This window comes from Panthera uncia (genome assembly GCF_023721935.1).
Source record: "Panthera uncia isolate 11264 chromosome B2 unlocalized genomic scaffold, Puncia_PCG_1.0 HiC_scaffold_24, whole genome shotgun sequence".
In the NCBI taxonomy this organism is placed as follows: domain Eukaryota; kingdom Metazoa; phylum Chordata; class Mammalia; order Carnivora; family Felidae; genus Panthera; species Panthera uncia.
Window position 1 is genome coordinate 82,329,156 of NW_026057580.1, and position 16,917 is coordinate 82,346,072.

A 16,917-nucleotide genomic window follows, 5' to 3' on the forward strand; every position below is an offset into this window, starting at 1 on the left:
AAGCTTTTTATAGACTGGCCTACCTTCCCGACTTTTTCTTCATTTGCCTGAATCTGTGGCTTACTGAGATTGGTCACTGTATGGGTTTTGCCTGCTAGGCCTAGGACCTTTCTAGCTTGGCACCTTTTAAAAATACTGTATTCCTGGGGCGGCTGGCTGGGTGGTTCAGTCAGTTGAGAGTCCCACACTTGATTTCGGTTCACTTGATTCCAAGGTTCTGGGCCCAAGCCCTGCATCAGCAAGCCTGCTTGGGATTCTCTCTTTCTCTCCCTCTGCCCCTCCCCCATTCACTTGTTCTCTCTCTCTCTCTCTCTCTCTCTCTCTCAAATTAAAAAAAATAATAATAATAAATGTTGTATTCCTAAACTTGGGTAGTTCTTCTCTCTTCCCTACCTTTGCAAATCCTTTGTTTCTCAAAACAGTACCCCCCACAATGATTTCTCCTTAAACTGGCAGTAACCATCTTTTTCTCTGTCTACACTTGACCGGTGAATAACCCACAGGCACAGAGGCACTGGGGGAAGGAATGGAAGTTTAACACCTTTTCCTCTTATAGGAGCAATCTCCTATAAGTTTCTAACTTCAGAAATATTGAGGACTAAAGCCAGCGAAGGAATGTGTTCTGTGTCATAGAGATGAAACTATATAGAGTTAACAAGGAATTCATGGCTTAAATCAATGGGTACCAAACTTAGCTTTGTAATAAAGCCATCTGGAAGCCTTTAAACAAACAGACCTAGGTCCCTCCCTGAACATCCTGCAGCTTTGGATTTAGAATGGAATGCTAGAATCGCTAGGCATCCTCTGTACGTATTGTGATAAACAAAGGAAGATAATTGTGTTCTTATTTTGCTTCAATGTTCTGTAGCTTTTGATACCATTGACCATCATCCATTTCTTTGACACCCTCTTTCGTTCTATCATTCCTTCCCAGTCTTTCTCCTTTGTTTCTTCATTAAATGTTACCCCTTAAAAGATCTTCTGTTGGAAACCAATTTGACAATAAATCTCATATATTAAAAAAAAAAAAAGACCTTCTGTGTTTCTCATTATATATACAATTGCCTGCACCTAATTAATTCTGTCTTATATACCAATCATGTCCAGCTATCTTCAGTCTAGAACTTTCTACTGGGCCCCCAAAACATATGTACCTAATAGTTTTCAATATTCGGATCATCCATGGATCAGAAAAATTCAAGGCAGATCGTGCCCTAAACTGGGTTTCTTATTTCCACCATTGTCCCTGTCACTTTCCCTACAACTCCTGCTTCCTATTTTCTCCATCACAGTAACTGATACCACCACCCACCCAGTCCCCAAAGCCAGAATGTGGACATAATCTTGCTTCTCAGTCATCTTCCCACACTGGTCTGCACTACCTCCAGCTGATTCTATCCATTTGATATCACTAGGATCTCTTCCTCCCTTGCTGACTCTTCTGTGGACAGCTGATGATGTTTCAATTGTAGGAAATGTAAACCAGACTTATTGGCTGGCTTGCTTGGGATATCCAGCTTCCCCTCCCCACCCCCAGCCCCATTACTCTCCCACCTTAAATGCATGTTTTAGTTCAAATGTCTCCTCCAAGAAATGTTCCCTGTCTAGTTAAGGTGTAGTGTACCCCCACCTCTGTCATAGCATTTAACTACAGTCTTCTACAGATGTGGACTACTTGGGGCTTTTGGCACTGTGTCTTTAATATTGTGTCCTAAAAACAGCATAGGATCTAGTATGTAACATACTTCTAAGTGTTAATTGGTTGGATGCATGAATAAATTAGCCTATAGTCTCATAGATAAAAATATTTAAATACCTTATTCCTTAAAACTAAAATAACGCATAGACTTTATATAATATTTAGAAAACTACAAAAAAGCAAAAAGGAGGAAAAAGCTTGTAATTTGTTACACCAAGCCAACTACAATTTATTTTTATTTTTGTAGACTTTTGGCCTTTTTTCTGTGTATGAATTAATATAATGATAGTATGTGTGTATCTATATGTATATGATAATTGGATGTGTATGTGTGTGTAAATGGTATTATGTAAACTGCTTTTACTTACATGTATCTTTCTTTGCCAGTAAATATTGAGTGTGCATTTAGTAAGCATGCATTACTTTTCCAATAAGAGGTAAAATCATAAAAATGAGAATTGATTCTCCTCTTAAACTAGATTTACAACAGAAAGATTTCCAAATCCTAAGGACCCTCATGAAGACTAAGCAAAATCCTCTCAAGAGCATTTTCCTTGGAGAAAAAAGGATGAATTAAAGGAATCAAACACTAACCTAGTTTTCTAGTATGAAATCTTTAACCATAGTTAGTGCTGAATTTTCTGACCAAAAGTCCTCTTGCTTTTAACAGGTTCAAGGTTAAATTGAAATCTTTGATGACTGTTGGTGCCAGTAAGATTATGATGTTAAATAATCTCACTAGAGCAGCTTAGGCCCTACTTAGCCCAAACAGGTATATTTCAGAATACAAGCCCTGTAATTTTCAGGTATAACATGCAATTGTATCATTCTATATTCTTGTTGTGATGTTTAAAGATAAAAGTGTTATTACTAAAAAAAAAGTCTCTAAAGCTATCCCTAAAGAAATTATCTTTCTCTCTTTGTATTTAACACAAGTTTAAGTTCTGGAAAACTGCTAAACAAATGTAAGTTATAGAATCATTAGTCACTTATGTCAATGTTCTTTTCTTTCAATGCCTTCAAATGTTTTGAAGTGATGTTGCTTCCTCTCGTTCTTTTTCTGGTCACTTTACCTTTTGCTTTTATTAACTTAAAGTTCTAAAATTCATCATCACCTTCTAGAAGCACTATTAGTCAGCCACCCTTCAGTAATTTCAGTAACCAGCTTTGGCAAAAGCGTCAAGTTAATCAGTGACTGTATAGCCAGACCTAAGTTCATGGAAACATAACCCCCTTTGTAGGAGCTCTTCGCTGGGGTGGCTGTGTTTTCTGACGCAGGAGTGAACACCAGCACTTTGGAGTGTAGATCGTGGCCTGTTTCCGCTGCAGAATAGTTCATGCCAATGGGTGCTGCACACACTGTTTGGGAGTAAGTATGTAGGAAGTAATTATTGCAAGCTGAAAGGCCTGCAGGAGCCAGGGGGAGGAATGGTGGGAGGGAAGCTTGGGGGGCTAGAGTTAGTCACCAGCTCTAGGGACCAGCTGTTGCGTACCTGTGTGCCTTTGTACCTCCAGCGGAATGCTGCTGTGTGGGAATGTGAGCCTTGGGTTGCTTGGCCTTCCCATCTTTTTCAAAAGAAGTTGAATATGTGTGTCAAATTTCCCCAATTTTTAAGTATTAGCCACTGTTTTAAATAAAAAAGTACAGATACTGAGTCCAAGGTATGGGCCACCATCCTGAGGCCTCCAGTGTTGATATTAATATAAACTTTTAATTTTTTCTTTTTTCTTTTTTGAGAGAGAGAGAGGATGGAAGTGTGGGGCAGGGAGCAAGGGAGGGAGGAAAGAATCCCACAAAGTACAGAGAGAGAGAGAAGTGAGGCTCACCCGAAGTGGAGTTCGTGCTCACCTGATGTGGGACTCAAACTCATGAACTATGAGATCATGACCTGAGCTGAAGTCAGATGCTTAACGACTAAGCCACCAGGCACCCAAATTCTTCTTATTTTTAAGTGATCCTTTTTATAACTGTAATTGTTCCGATCAATGATTCTCAGAAGAACTTTCGTATTATTTTTGGTGAACTAGGACAATGAAGCATATTTAGTTGGTATTTTGTAAATAAATTTTCTTTTTATGAACACACTAAGACCTTTAAGAATGAGCATTACACCAGGGCAGTACTAACCATTGGTTTCATTTGGAATTGTAGAATATTGAATCTGAAAGGGACCTTACAGGGCAAGGAGAATGACCTTTTTCATATAAGGACCTTGGGTCAGGCCATTGAGGTAGGTTTTCAGAGGTGGTAGTTTCTTAGTACACAACCTCTGTGATCCGCAGTGCTTTGCGTTCTTGGGCTTCCCTGGCTGTATTCAGAATGGGGCCTGGGGAAGTTTTAGATTGAAGTGCACTGGACTATCTTTAATTTATAATCAACAATACAAGTGAATGAGAGGACTGCATACATGTATATTTCCTTACTCTCTGAGTCACATTCTTACTCTCTTCTTCCCTTTCCTTGTCTTATTATTTCCCATTCTCTGTGCCATAACATATGTTTCTAATGCATAGCTAGTAAATTGTTTGATGGTTCCTGCTTATAATTTTTAAATCAGGTGGTTGAGGGATTATATCTTGCTGTGTATTTCTTTTCCTACTGGTGAGTGGCCCTTGATAAGACAAGAATGCCTTAACTGCTTCTAGGTCATTTTGGTCAAGTTTGTTGGTCTATGTGGTAACAAGATTTTAGATAATCACATGGAAGGGACTTTGTAAAAGGTCTGTCTGAAAGTAGATAGAACTTCCTTGTACATTTAATGTTTCAGACACCTATTATGAGGAGCTAGGTTTTCTTATCTTCATTTTAGAAGCTCAGAGAGATTAGGGAACTTTCCCAAAGCCTCCAGCTAGTAACAAATGGAACCAGTTCGGGAGTTCAGGTCTTTCTTTACCTTAGACATGTGTGCTTTTTTACTTTACCTCATAACTATGTTTAAATAAATAAATAAATAAGGGGAAAAAAGGTAACAGTCACTAAATCCCACCATAGCTAATTTTAAGAAAATACATTGTAATTGTACCTAAAGCCCATATACCTAAAGTATGAATAGTAATATTTTGTTCCAAGCATCAACTCAGATTTTTTTTTTTTTTTAACACAATTTATTGTCAAGTTGGCTAACATACAGTGTATATAGTGTGCTCTTGGCTTTGGGGGTAGATTCCCATGATTCATCGCTTACATACAACACCCAATGTTCATCTCAACAAGTGCCTTCCTCAGTGCCCATCACCCATTTCCCCCTCTCCTCCACACCCCCATCAACCCTCAGTTTGTTCTCTGTATTTAAGAGTCTCTTATGTGTTTGCCTGCCTCTCTGTTTGAAACTACTTTTTTCCCTTCCCTTCTCCCATGGTCTTCTGTTAAGTTTCTCAAGTTCCACATGCATCAACTCAGATTTTTCATCATGTTTTATATCCCTCAACCCTCTAGTTTTGTCAGTTACGGAGTTTTAAGGAAACAACAGTGAGACTAACCATAAAGGAAATGGTGAAGCATATTGGTTGAGACCATGAACTGACCTAAGGTTGATCCCAGATCTACCCATAACAAACTGTGTGGTGTTGGTCAAGTTAATCTGTTTAAGCATCTCTCTCTTCTTATATTAAACAGAAATGATAATTATACTGGCTACCTCATGGGGTTATTATGAGGGAAAAAATGAACTTGTCAATGCACTTAAAGTTATTTATGCCACTACCCTTACTATTACTTCTCTTAATGCTTTGCTGCCTCTGAGGTAAGGGTGCTGCCTTCCAAGAACTTATATCATTTACCTTCTTTGAATTTCTTTTTCACAGATGACAATTTTATCTGCTAAACGGGGATTTGTAACTTGAATATGATGGCTTCTTTGGAGTGAATCCCTAAAGGAGCGTTGTGGTGATAAGGATCTTTGAAGTTTATGAAGAAATGTAACTAAGCTCCAGTTTGTAACTAGACAGAAAACCTACACAAAGCCTGAGTACCAGGTTTTGGTGTATTAGCTGCTGCTGGATGAGTTGGCGCTGGTTTTGTGCCTGGAGGACAATGTGGGCAAGCTTCTCCTGTGTCTGCTGCCATGTCTGGGCTCTGGTCTTGATCTCTTGGCTGGATCACTAACGTAGCCTTCTCAACAGAGCCTTTGTCTCTAGTCCCATCTTTTCCTGACCTTCTCTACTTGGCTCCACAGTGGTCTTTCTAAACTGTAGATCTGGCCAGGCCACTTCCTACTAAAGCCCTGGCTGTTGCCTCCACAGTGTCCACAGTGATGCTTTCTCAAGCTTCAGTCACTCACACATTCCTTCACCAGTATTCCCATGTCTGCATACCATCTGTCCTACTGTTTACTTAATAGTTGTCTTTAGAAAACTTTTGTCAGTTATGTTTTTACTTAGCCTTTTCCTGAGCAGTAATATCTGTGAAATCAGAAGTTTAATGTGCCAGCTGTATTTACTACTAGTATTCTTTAAGTAAAACTGTAGCTATTAAAATATGTTCCTCTGTGTACCATCTGAAGTCACTGGAGCCGCTCCTAATACACTTTGGAGAACAGTAGCCTCAGGGTAAAATCCAAGCAGTTTATCTTGTGCTCAGCACTTTCTGTGACCCACCCAGTTACCCAGCCCCTCTGGCTTTTTCATTCTCCTTTCGGGCCATTCCATTGAGCAAAGACTCCCTCTTGCTCTTTCATTCCACCCCTCAGGAATTCCTGCTCTGCACCTCCCTGCTCAGATGCCAACTGTCTTCTGTCCCTGTGTTGTTGGAACTGTTTGGGTTTCTTGTTTGCTCCTTTAACCTGAGTCCTCTAGGGCAGAGCCTGGGTCTCCTGAATCTCCATGGCCCTGTCCTCATTACAAAATCTTCAATTAGAAGTCATCCGCGACCTGACTACATTGCCCTTCTTTCTGTTGTGTCCACTTTGCCCTCCTTCTAGCATCACCCTGCTCTTAAATGCCATGTCCTTTTGTACATGTTCCCTGCAGTAGAATGCCATTTCCCCTCCCTCAGCAGTCAGAGTAACGATGGCCCCTGGCCTCTGATCCCAGCCTGAGAGGATTCTTCTCTAGGCTTACCCTTGTCATCACTCTTTTTTAAAAAATAAGAATAATAAAGGAAAGAGGCAGCAGCATAAGAATGGATGTTAGAGCAAAGGTACAAGAGCCTCTTGCTGGAGGAAAGAGCACATTTTGGAGATTGGCACAAAACAAAGCTCTCAGGCACCCCCAAGGAGTTTGAATTTTGTCCTTAAACCTACAGGGAGACTTTGGAAGGATTTTATACAGCTGGGTGAAAGTGATCAGATTTGCATTTTATAAGATCACTTCTGCCTTCCTGTCGTTTCTTCCTAGCTTCCTTCCAGGACTATTTCTCTTGCTTCCCCCTTAAATATTTGGCTCTGTAGGATCTAGCACTTGACCTCATTCCCTGCTCACGTATGTTACCACACCCACTGCTACCTGATACTGGCCAGTGTGGACGTAATTACTGGTAATTGTATTGCCTTGACCAGAGGTATCCTTAGGCAGCCAAGGCCAGGGAAGTTCAGTGACTCATCAGAAACCACAGGTAAGTTCCTGAGTGGGTTTCAAAAAAAACCGTCAACAGGCTCTGAGAAGTCAAGACAAACGATGACTGTTGAGATTGACAGATCACTTTTGAGAAAATCAGCTTCACTGAAGTAGGGAGGGAGTCAACAATGTTAAAAACTCTGCCTCCATCCAGAGAGTATCTGTGGCAGGTTTAACAAATGGCATATGCTAAAAGGTTAATAAAATCAGAAAAGAAGAATTCCAGAATGAAAAGAAGTTGGAAGATATGCTAACCCAAATGCTAACAATATGCTCTGAAGGGAAGATTGCCTATGGGAAGGGAGTTTTAGGGAGAAACAAAATCCAGAGGCTTTTATATTGATGGATGGGGAAATGCAAGTAGGTTTGTGGATTAAGATGAAGGAAATGAAGGCATGGAGAGGTAGGGTGGAAGTAATGGAGGAAGTTCACCAAGCATCAGGACTGTCGAAAATACAGACAAGAGGGTTAAAATGGGTAAAAGAGAAGTTCCTTCTTCTGAAGAGAAAGATGCTAAGAGGGAAGGTGGAGGGGAGTGCATTATTGGGATGGTACAATGGAGAGTCCTCTGTTCAGAGAGGAAGGCAGGTAGGAGAGCGAGGTAGAGGGCTTGCAAAAGCAGAGGTCTGGCATAGCTACTGCTTAGAGAGTAAAGGAAATGAGTTAGGGGTCAGTAGGGAGCCCCATGAGGGAGGGAGGGTTTTCTTAGCCAAGGTTAGGTGCCTTTGATTTGTAGTGAATCCATTAAGCACAAATAAGAAAACCCAGCAACATCTATCGTCCCAAGAGAGGAGTCAGCAAGGTGATTGTTTCTGTGAGAAGGTGTTTGGAAGGGCAGGTGCGGTAGGAGGATCAAAGCTGAACTTCTAGGGCATGCCAATGGGGATGAAATGGAAAGATTGGCCTGAAGTATGTGAATCCAGGAGGGGCTGATGGGGAGAGAGGAAGAGTGGGGGTCAAGGTGAGAGCAGAGCTGGAACGGAAAGGAGGAGGAGTGGGTGAAGGGGAGGTCTGCAAAGGGACAAGGAGGGAATTTCCAGAACTTTGAGGCCTGTCTCCAGAGGTCAGGGTTGACTTCTGAGAACTAATGACCAGGAAAACCCAGTTAGCCAAAAATAACCATTCCAAGAATTAGGTTAAATAAACTTACAGTCACTCTAATATAGAAGGAAAAAAGATGAGGTCATATCCTCTTCCTTGCCCCCCCCCCCCAATTAAGTTGTAAAAAATAAACAAAGGGTAGAGAATTGAGCAGAAGTAGAACTAGGAAGAGGGACATTGATTCCTTCCATTTGGTCTCCAGAGGCCGAAGAATTAAGTAATCAGATTGGTTCCAAATGAACTTTAATGTTCTCTTGTGGCACAGGGCATTTTAGTTCTTCATTCCTTTTGCTTTTCCTTCAGAAGCATAGTATGAGGGCCATGTCCATGTGAGAGAATGAGTTTTTATGTGAGAGGCTGTTGTTGAGGGAAATTAGGGTGTCCTGGTGCCCTGAACATATCTGAGAGAAGGGACATGAACATTTTCCATTAGGATGCCCCATTTGCAGAACGTACTTTTGAGGTTTCTCATCTCAGCTTACCTGAGGCTTCCCAAGGTTGGAGTGACTTTGTTGGTGGCAGGGATAGAGCCTACCCCCTGAAACCAGAAGGAGGCTATTCAGGGCTTCTCTCTTGTCCATTTCAGCCAGTGGAGAAGCATTCCTAGAAGCACGGCTGAGGTGAGGCGGCTGTTCTGTGATGTTGCCCAAGCATGGAACAGAGTCTTGGCAGTGCTGTGAGCCTATTGACAGAAGGTATAGGAGGAAGAAGAGCTAGAGGGCAGCATGTGCCTTAAGGGCCACCTAAGGCACCTCACTAATATTACTTAAGCTTCATTAATGAAACCCAAAGCCAAGGAAGTAGTTGACCTATACTATGAGACATCTGACTGTGGACAGGTACAAAAATGTACTGTCTTCCTTGCAGTAGAGAATTCATAAAAGAAGAGGCAGTTAGCTTAGACTAGCTGGAACATTTCCAGAGAGGGTGTGTTTGAGCACATTATTGAATGTGCTAAGCCTTAATTTCCTGATCTTTAAGTTGGGCATGGTAATACTTGGCCTCTTAGAGCTGCTGTACAATGTAACGTCCTTGAAAGAGGGAATCCCATCTTTTTAGGTCACTGATTATGTCATCAGTATTGCTTAAAACATAAGCTCAGTTCTCTGTTTAATATTAAAAATTTTTATTACTCTGGCCCTCTTTTCTGTGATACTTTGAGAATACCCCTTCCCTCCTTTCTAGATCCTGTTTTCTATGGTAAGTCCAAAATGCTTCACCCAGTGTAAAGGGCTGCTCTGGCTGCTCTTTGACACACTACAGGCTGTTCCAGAATAGGGCACTCACTCTGGCAACAAACAAATCCAGAGGCTTGATTCACCACTCACTGGAAACCCAGCAGTCCCAAGGGAAGAGGTTTGGGAGAAGAGGCCCTTTTATCAGGTCATCCCAGATTCCTGCCCCAGACTGAGATATTTATTGTGGAGAGAATGGCACTGGCAGGCAAGAATGCTTTATGCCAACATTGACCTTGTCCCCACCCGTACACCTTGTTACAGCTTCTGAGAAACTTACACATATGACATAAGTAGCCATTTCCTTCCCTGGTATGCCCAGTGTGGCAGGTAATTTGGTCTAAGTTTTACCATCAGCACACTCTGCCCAAATTGACCTATTCCCAAAATAATCATGGCATTCATAAGGATCCCAGGTTATCAGCCTAAACCATTCCCTCCACTACCTTGAAGAGTTTCTTTTCAAGAAGGGTGGGTGGGGAAAAGGATATTGCCTTTTTCTATGGGTTTACCTCCATTTGGAACACCTTAATTAATCAGAGATGCTTTAATCTGAACTTCAAAAGGGAGGGTATTAGGCACAGGATTCCTCCTTCCCAGGAAATCTTTTGGACTTTATACAAATCTTCCCTCCCATCCCCCTCCAAGTGGATTGTAAGAAAAAGTTGTCTTCATCAAGTACGGAATGTCCAATTATACCTTCCTCCAGAATAATAAATCCTACTCACCCTCACATCTACATAATTAAAAGGACCGCTCAAAGGGTCTCCTCAAGCAACTTAATGTCTTCGTCACCAAAAAGGGAAGTGACTGGCAATTTCTAGGATAGGATCTCTCATTAAAATCTTTATTGGCCCACAGTTTGCACAATTTATATTTTCTTATTATGTCTAAGAAGGAATGAAATATGGCTGGGGGGCGCGCCTGGGTGCTCAGTTGGTTAAGCGTCTGACTTCGGCTTGGGTCACAATCTTGCAGTTCGTGTGTTTGAGCCCTGTGTCGGGCTCTGTGCTGACAGCTCAGAGCCTGGAGCCTGCTTCAGGTTCTGTGGCTCCCCCTCTCTCTCTGCCCTTCCCCCATTCATGCTCACTCTCTCTCTGTCTCTGTCTCTCTCTCAAATGTAATTTTTTAAAAAGAAAGAATGAAATCTTAATTCCAAATCTGCACCTCCCTCCTCATTCCCTTGCAGTCTTGCACAGGGATATGTGTCAGCATGAGCTTTTATCGTGCTTCTTCCGTGTCCATACTTACACAGTGACTTTCCCTATGAGGGTCAAATATTGGAGAACAAATGAGCAGTCCTTCATGGAAAGTAGGTCCAAAAAATGACAAAAATGTGTCTGGTGTCAGAACCAGGAAGTTAACTGGGAAGCAATTTAGAAATCAGTGTGGAATAAGGGGAGGGCTTTCTAGTATGATTGAAAGAACCCTAATTGTCACCTCAGAAGATCTAGCCCTGGCTGTGATGCTGATGGTAGACTTCAGAGCCCCCATTCTCTCATATTTAAGGAGAGTTAGTTGAATTAAATAATACCCAATATCCCCATCAGCTCTAATATTCCTGAAGGTAATCTCTATGAGGGCAATACTGGGAGTTGAAGGAAGCAGTGCCCTCTGGCCAGAGACCACCAAAAACCTACTGAAGTTGAATGAGTTGGGTTGATTCATTGCTGGGAGAGTGAATACACACCATGGGACTGTGGGCCATCTCAGAAAGAGGGTGCTAGAAAGGAGGACAGGATTTAGATTTGTGTTAGGTGATTCAGGGGAGGACTTACGGGAGTGGACATTTGGTCTAGATTAGATGCTATCAGGAAGCAGAGGTCATTCTATGATTGGGTATCTTACAAGTCTTATCTAAGAGGAAAGAAGGAAGGAAGGAATAGACTAAAGAGCTCAATGCTATAATTAGTAAAGCAGCAGAGTCACTCATATCACCCAGATTGGAGGGCTGTTGGTCATTTTTGTGGCTGGACAATATTCATGTTTTTAGTTTGTGTTCAGATATGAGACCTCAGAGGGGTCTTGTTTTTGTCGTGATTCATCATGGTCAAAGAGTGGTCTTGTCTGATGTTGATGTTTTGTGAAATTGTTTATGTTCAACAGGAGAATATGAGGACCTCGCTGTGAGTGCCACGCCAGCTTTTTAACAACACTTGGGCCTGGCTGATAGGCCCAGGCTAGCTGGCAGGTATCAGGGACTGCTTTTTCCTTTCTCACAGGAAAACTAGCGAACAAATAATTAGGAAATCCTTTTATTCATTGTAGATATGAGCATAGTAAATATCTTCCTTTCCAGGAGTTAGAGTGAAGCATATTTGTGTCTCTATTACAAAATATAGTTGAGATGGACTATATATATATATATATATATATATATATATATATATATAATATAATATATTTAACAGTATAATATGTTTAATATATTTATATTTACTTATATAAAAATATATTTAGGTTTAATATATATTTATATATTTATATATGTTATATTTAATAAATATATTTAATATATTTATATATTTTATATATTAATATATAAAATATATGTAATATAATATAATGATATATAATAATATATATTATATCATATTATATTATATATGATATAATATGTAATATTTATATATTTAATATATATATATATTTAACACTATAAGTGTTAGGAAACTGAAGGAGTTATCATTGTATACTCATCAAACTTCTCTGGAGTGGTGATTAATATTTTCTAAGTTAATTTTTCATAGGAGAATGTATACTGCATGGTATAAATGCTTTTGAATGCTGCTATTCAAAAGAGAGAGAGAGAGAGAGAGTGTGTGTGTGTGTGTGTGTATTGCTGATGGGAAGACAAACAATGATATCATTCCTAAAAAGGGCAATATCATTTTTACATAGCAAGTTTAGAAGGGAATTGCTCCTCTGACAACACAGTCCCACTTCTGGGAATATATCCTACAGCTATACCTGTACACGTGTGAAGTGACTCACATGTGAAGTTATTCGTCACAGCATTATTTGTAACAATACAGTCTTGGAAACCACCCAAGCGTCCATCTATAGAGGATGATTCCATAAGCGCTGGCTAATCCACAGAGTAAAGTACTCTGTGGCTATAAAAGAAAGAATGAGGAAGCCATCTATATATTGATGTGGAAAGATACTAGGATGTATTGTTAAATAAAGACAGCAAGACAGAGAATAGTGCAATCTTTTGTAGAAATGGAAGACAAAAAGAATATATATTTATATTTATATCTATATAACATTACAAAAATATACAGGAAATGAATAAAGTGGTCACCTGTAAAAGGAAAGGGTGAGCACAGAATTTGGTGGACAGCGATGTGGGTGAGAAGGAAACTTCTCATTATTTGCTTTTTAAAATACAGTTTTGATGCTAGAATCAGGAAAATGTCCTGCCTATTCCAAAAATTAACTTAAAGATCCATATGATATAAAATATGTCTTTCTCCCACGCCATTCCATTCTCCAGAGGTAACCATTTCGATCAGTTTCTTATATACCCTTTCAGAATAGTCCATTGTACTAACTAGTCCAGGAGCTCCAGAGAAACAGAACCAAAAGGATATGTACATATAAATACATATAGAGAGAAGGATTTGTTTGAAGGAATTGGTTTACGTGGTTGTGGGAGCTAGCAAGTCTGAAATCTACAAGGGGAGGCTGATAGGCTGGAGACCCAGGGAGAACTTGGATTGTAGTGTCACGTCTGAAGGCTATTTAGAGACAGAATTCCTTCTTGTTCAGGGGTCCTCAGTCTTTTTCTCTTAAGGCCTTCAACTGATTGCATGAGGCCCACTCACATTATGGAGGGTAATCTGCTTTCCTGAAAGTCTGCTGATTTAAATGTTAATCACTTCTAAAAAACACCTTCACAGCAACATCTACACCAGTGTTTGACCAAAAAATGGCCAAGTTGATGTCATATACAATTAACCATCACATCAATGTACAATTATATCTATATCTGTTTTTTTAAAAGAATAGAAATGATAGTATATCATGGACATGGATGCACACCTTGTCTTGGATGCCAACTCTCCATGCGGAGTAGGAGAAATCTCAAAGGAAATATACTCTTAAAGTATATGAAAATTGATAATCCTGTACTATGACAGGAAGGATATGATTAATATAAAAAGGAAAACGACAGCTTTGAAACACGTTTGGTAGTGGTTCATGTTTACATTCTATAAAAGTTTCCACAAATTGAAAAGGAAAATACTGACTTCACAGCCACAAAGAGCTAATTCGTGAAAGAAAAGCTATAGCCAGGAAGAAAACATTTGAAACTTGTTCGGTGCATCAACACTCAGAGAAATGCCGAGTGCATAAGGTAAAACTTAAATATGTATTAAATTCTTTTTCTAGAAAAAGCATAAGCAAGATTGTTATGGAACTTTAATGCAAACTAAACTGCTGGTGTCAAGAGTAAACTAGTGAGCCTTTCACAAGCCACCTGGCAGGATGAATCACAAGATATAAAATCGTGCCCTTTGACTCAGTAATCCTGTTTCTGGGAACTCACCTTGAGGAAATAATGCAAAAGATGGTGAAAGGCATAGAGCCTGAGGATGTTCACTGTAATGTGAACTTGGGAAGAAGCTAAATATCCTGACAACACAGGAATTCAGATTATTTATGACTTAGTACTTTCATGAAATTAGCCAATATGAATCCGTACAAAGACTAGCAACATGGCAAATGTGCGCGATTTAATGTTATATATAGCAAACAATTGTATTTTGGTCCTGATGTGACAATGAAAAGAAAACTATATGCATGTGGACAAGAGCAGATAGGAGTACAGAAACCTAAAAACCTTTTGCTGCATTCGGATTTCAGAATTGTGGGGGTCATTTCTTTTTTGTTTTAGTTCTCTTAATATTCGTCTTAGTCAATTTGTGCTGCTATACCAGAATGCCATAAGACTGGGTGGCTTATAAATGACAGAAAGGTATTCCTCACAGTTCTAAAGGCCGGGAAGTCTAAGATCAAGGTGCTGGCGGATTTGTCTGGTGAAGGCCCACTTCCTTGTTCATAGACAATTATCCTTTCACTGTGTCACATGGTGAAAAGAGGCCTCTTTTTATAAGGGCACTAATCCCAATCATGAGGGCTCATGACCTAAGCACTTCTCAAAGGTCCTATATCTAAATACCATCACATTTGGGGTTAAGCTTCAACATATGAATTTGGGGGGGATACAAACATTCAAGCTATAGCGATGTTGTTATAATATTTTTACATAATCACAACTTTTTAAAAATTAGCAATAAGTTAATATTGCCCCAGACAGTAGGCTTACATTGAAATTCCCATTTTGTAATTAGAAAAGACTTTAAGAATCATCTGATCATACCTGTCACTCTCTCCAGCCACTGTGATGGATGTGGGAGTAGAATCGAAGGTTAGAGAGCTTGTGATTCTCATACCTGGGGGGATACTGCAGGTGCTGGGATCAGAGTTCTTATTCTCTGCTTGGGAATTAGCCATCTCTCTATTGATTTAGTTTGGTAAGATGCTACAGTACCTCCAGGTGTTAAATATGTGTAAGAGAACAGAGAAATAGGAAGCCAACCACATTTCCGTGTCAATAAATCAGGTCTCTTTCTAATATTAAAACAACAATTAGTATTATTTACTTTGTAGCTATTAAAGGTGTTTTGTTAAAATGATAACAGTGCTTCAGTTACATAAAAACCCACTGAAGTATTGTTTATCTTTTCCAGTTAAATGTTCAGATCAGTTTTTTTTCCCATTGAATACAAGTGTCCAATAAATGAAGACCTAACAAGGAGAAAATATTTGGTGTAAAGATTCCATTATGTGTTTCAATTTTACATCCCCTCTCTTGATCTTTTCCTCAGATTGAGACAGGTTCTCAGTGTCTGTGGGCTTCTACTTTCACTAGTTGACTTATTCCCCAAATTTGGAATGCACTCGTAGAGGTCATCTTCACAGTGCGAAATTTCCCAATTAGCAAAACAGATTTGCCAAGCAGGAAAAGGATGGTTGCAAGTGCCCAACTTCCTACTTCTGCCTGCCAGGGAAGTAGATTTGGTGTTAACTCCTATGACGAATGTATTTTTCAGGGTGGATCATTTGTACACGTTCTTTGTTCAGTGGTCTCCTGACGTCTATGGGAAAGATGCCAAAGAGCAAGGCTTTGTGGTCGTGGAAAAGGAAGAACTGAATATGATCGACAACTTCTTCAGTGAGCCAACCACCAAGAGCTGGGAGGTGAGCACTCAAGAGGGGCTAGACTGTTGTGGCCATTAAATTACACTATGCAATCAAAATTTTCTTGTGTCCAGATACCAAGAACTGCTTGGCTGGCAAGAAGTTAGATTTCCTGTGCACTTTTGAAGTTATAGAGGGAAATAACTTTATTCCTCTGTTTGAGCCAGTTGTATGTGTCACATAAATACCACCACTATTACCGCTGCCAGGCCATTTCACTTTCCTTTTTAAAAACTGCTAATGGGTCCCCTTTATGTACAGGATGAAATTCAGCCTCCTTAATGTGGTCTGAAAAGCCCTTCATAATTTTTTTGAGCACTTACCAAGCCCTTCTCAATGGCACAATGGATGAGAGAAGCAGAATTTAGCATCAAGGAGTACAGATGAATCATTATAATATAATGAGATAATTGCCATTATAGGGGAAGTGCCAAGTGCTGTAGGAGCATGGGGCCAGGCACCTGAATGGAGCCAGGGGGATCAGTTAAAGCTGCCCAGAAGGAGTGATCTGAACAAACATCAGAAGGGGGAGTTCAGGCAGTTGGGGTAGAATGGGACATGGGCCATGTTCTGGCCAGAAAGGAAAATCTGTGCAGAGGAATGACAGAGGGAGAAACAGGATGTGGGACATTTGATTAACAGGTTCAGTGTGGCTGGACCATAGGGCGCAAAGCTGAAGGAGAGGCAAGAAATGAAGCAGGAAAAGAAAGTAAGGACACATCACAAAAGACCTATGGATCATGTCTATCTTCCTAAAGACAGTGGGAAGGCACTGAACTGTTTTGAGTCTGGAGAAGTGTACACACATATGCATTTGAGAGAGCTCTCTCTTTCTGGCAGACGTTCAAGAGATTGGAGGAGTTGGACAACACTTGAGGCTCAGAGACCCATTAGGAGGCCCATGCAGGATCAATGTCGAGAGATAATGGTTGCTGCAAGAGTGGCAGTGGGGGTGGAGAAAATTGAGTGCTTTTGAAGGATAATTAGAAACTGGAATACACAGTATTTTGTGAGTAATTAATTATATGTGGAAAGTAAGGAACATATGGAGATTGAACT

General features: G+C 40.1%; 1 protein-coding gene across 2 annotated transcripts in view; it reads left to right on the forward strand.

Annotated features, from left to right (window-relative positions):
- Positions 1-16,917, forward strand: part of NCOA7 (nuclear receptor coactivator 7) — a 154,003-nt gene that overhangs the window by 112,626 nt on the left and 24,460 nt on the right. For both annotated transcript variants that reach the window (XM_049654302.1, XM_049654303.1), the window contains exon 11: positions 15,711-15,858. In XM_049654302.1, coding sequence (XP_049510259.1) covers positions 15,711-15,858 — 148 coding nt within the window. The remainder of the gene's footprint in view (positions 1-15,710; positions 15,859-16,917) is intronic.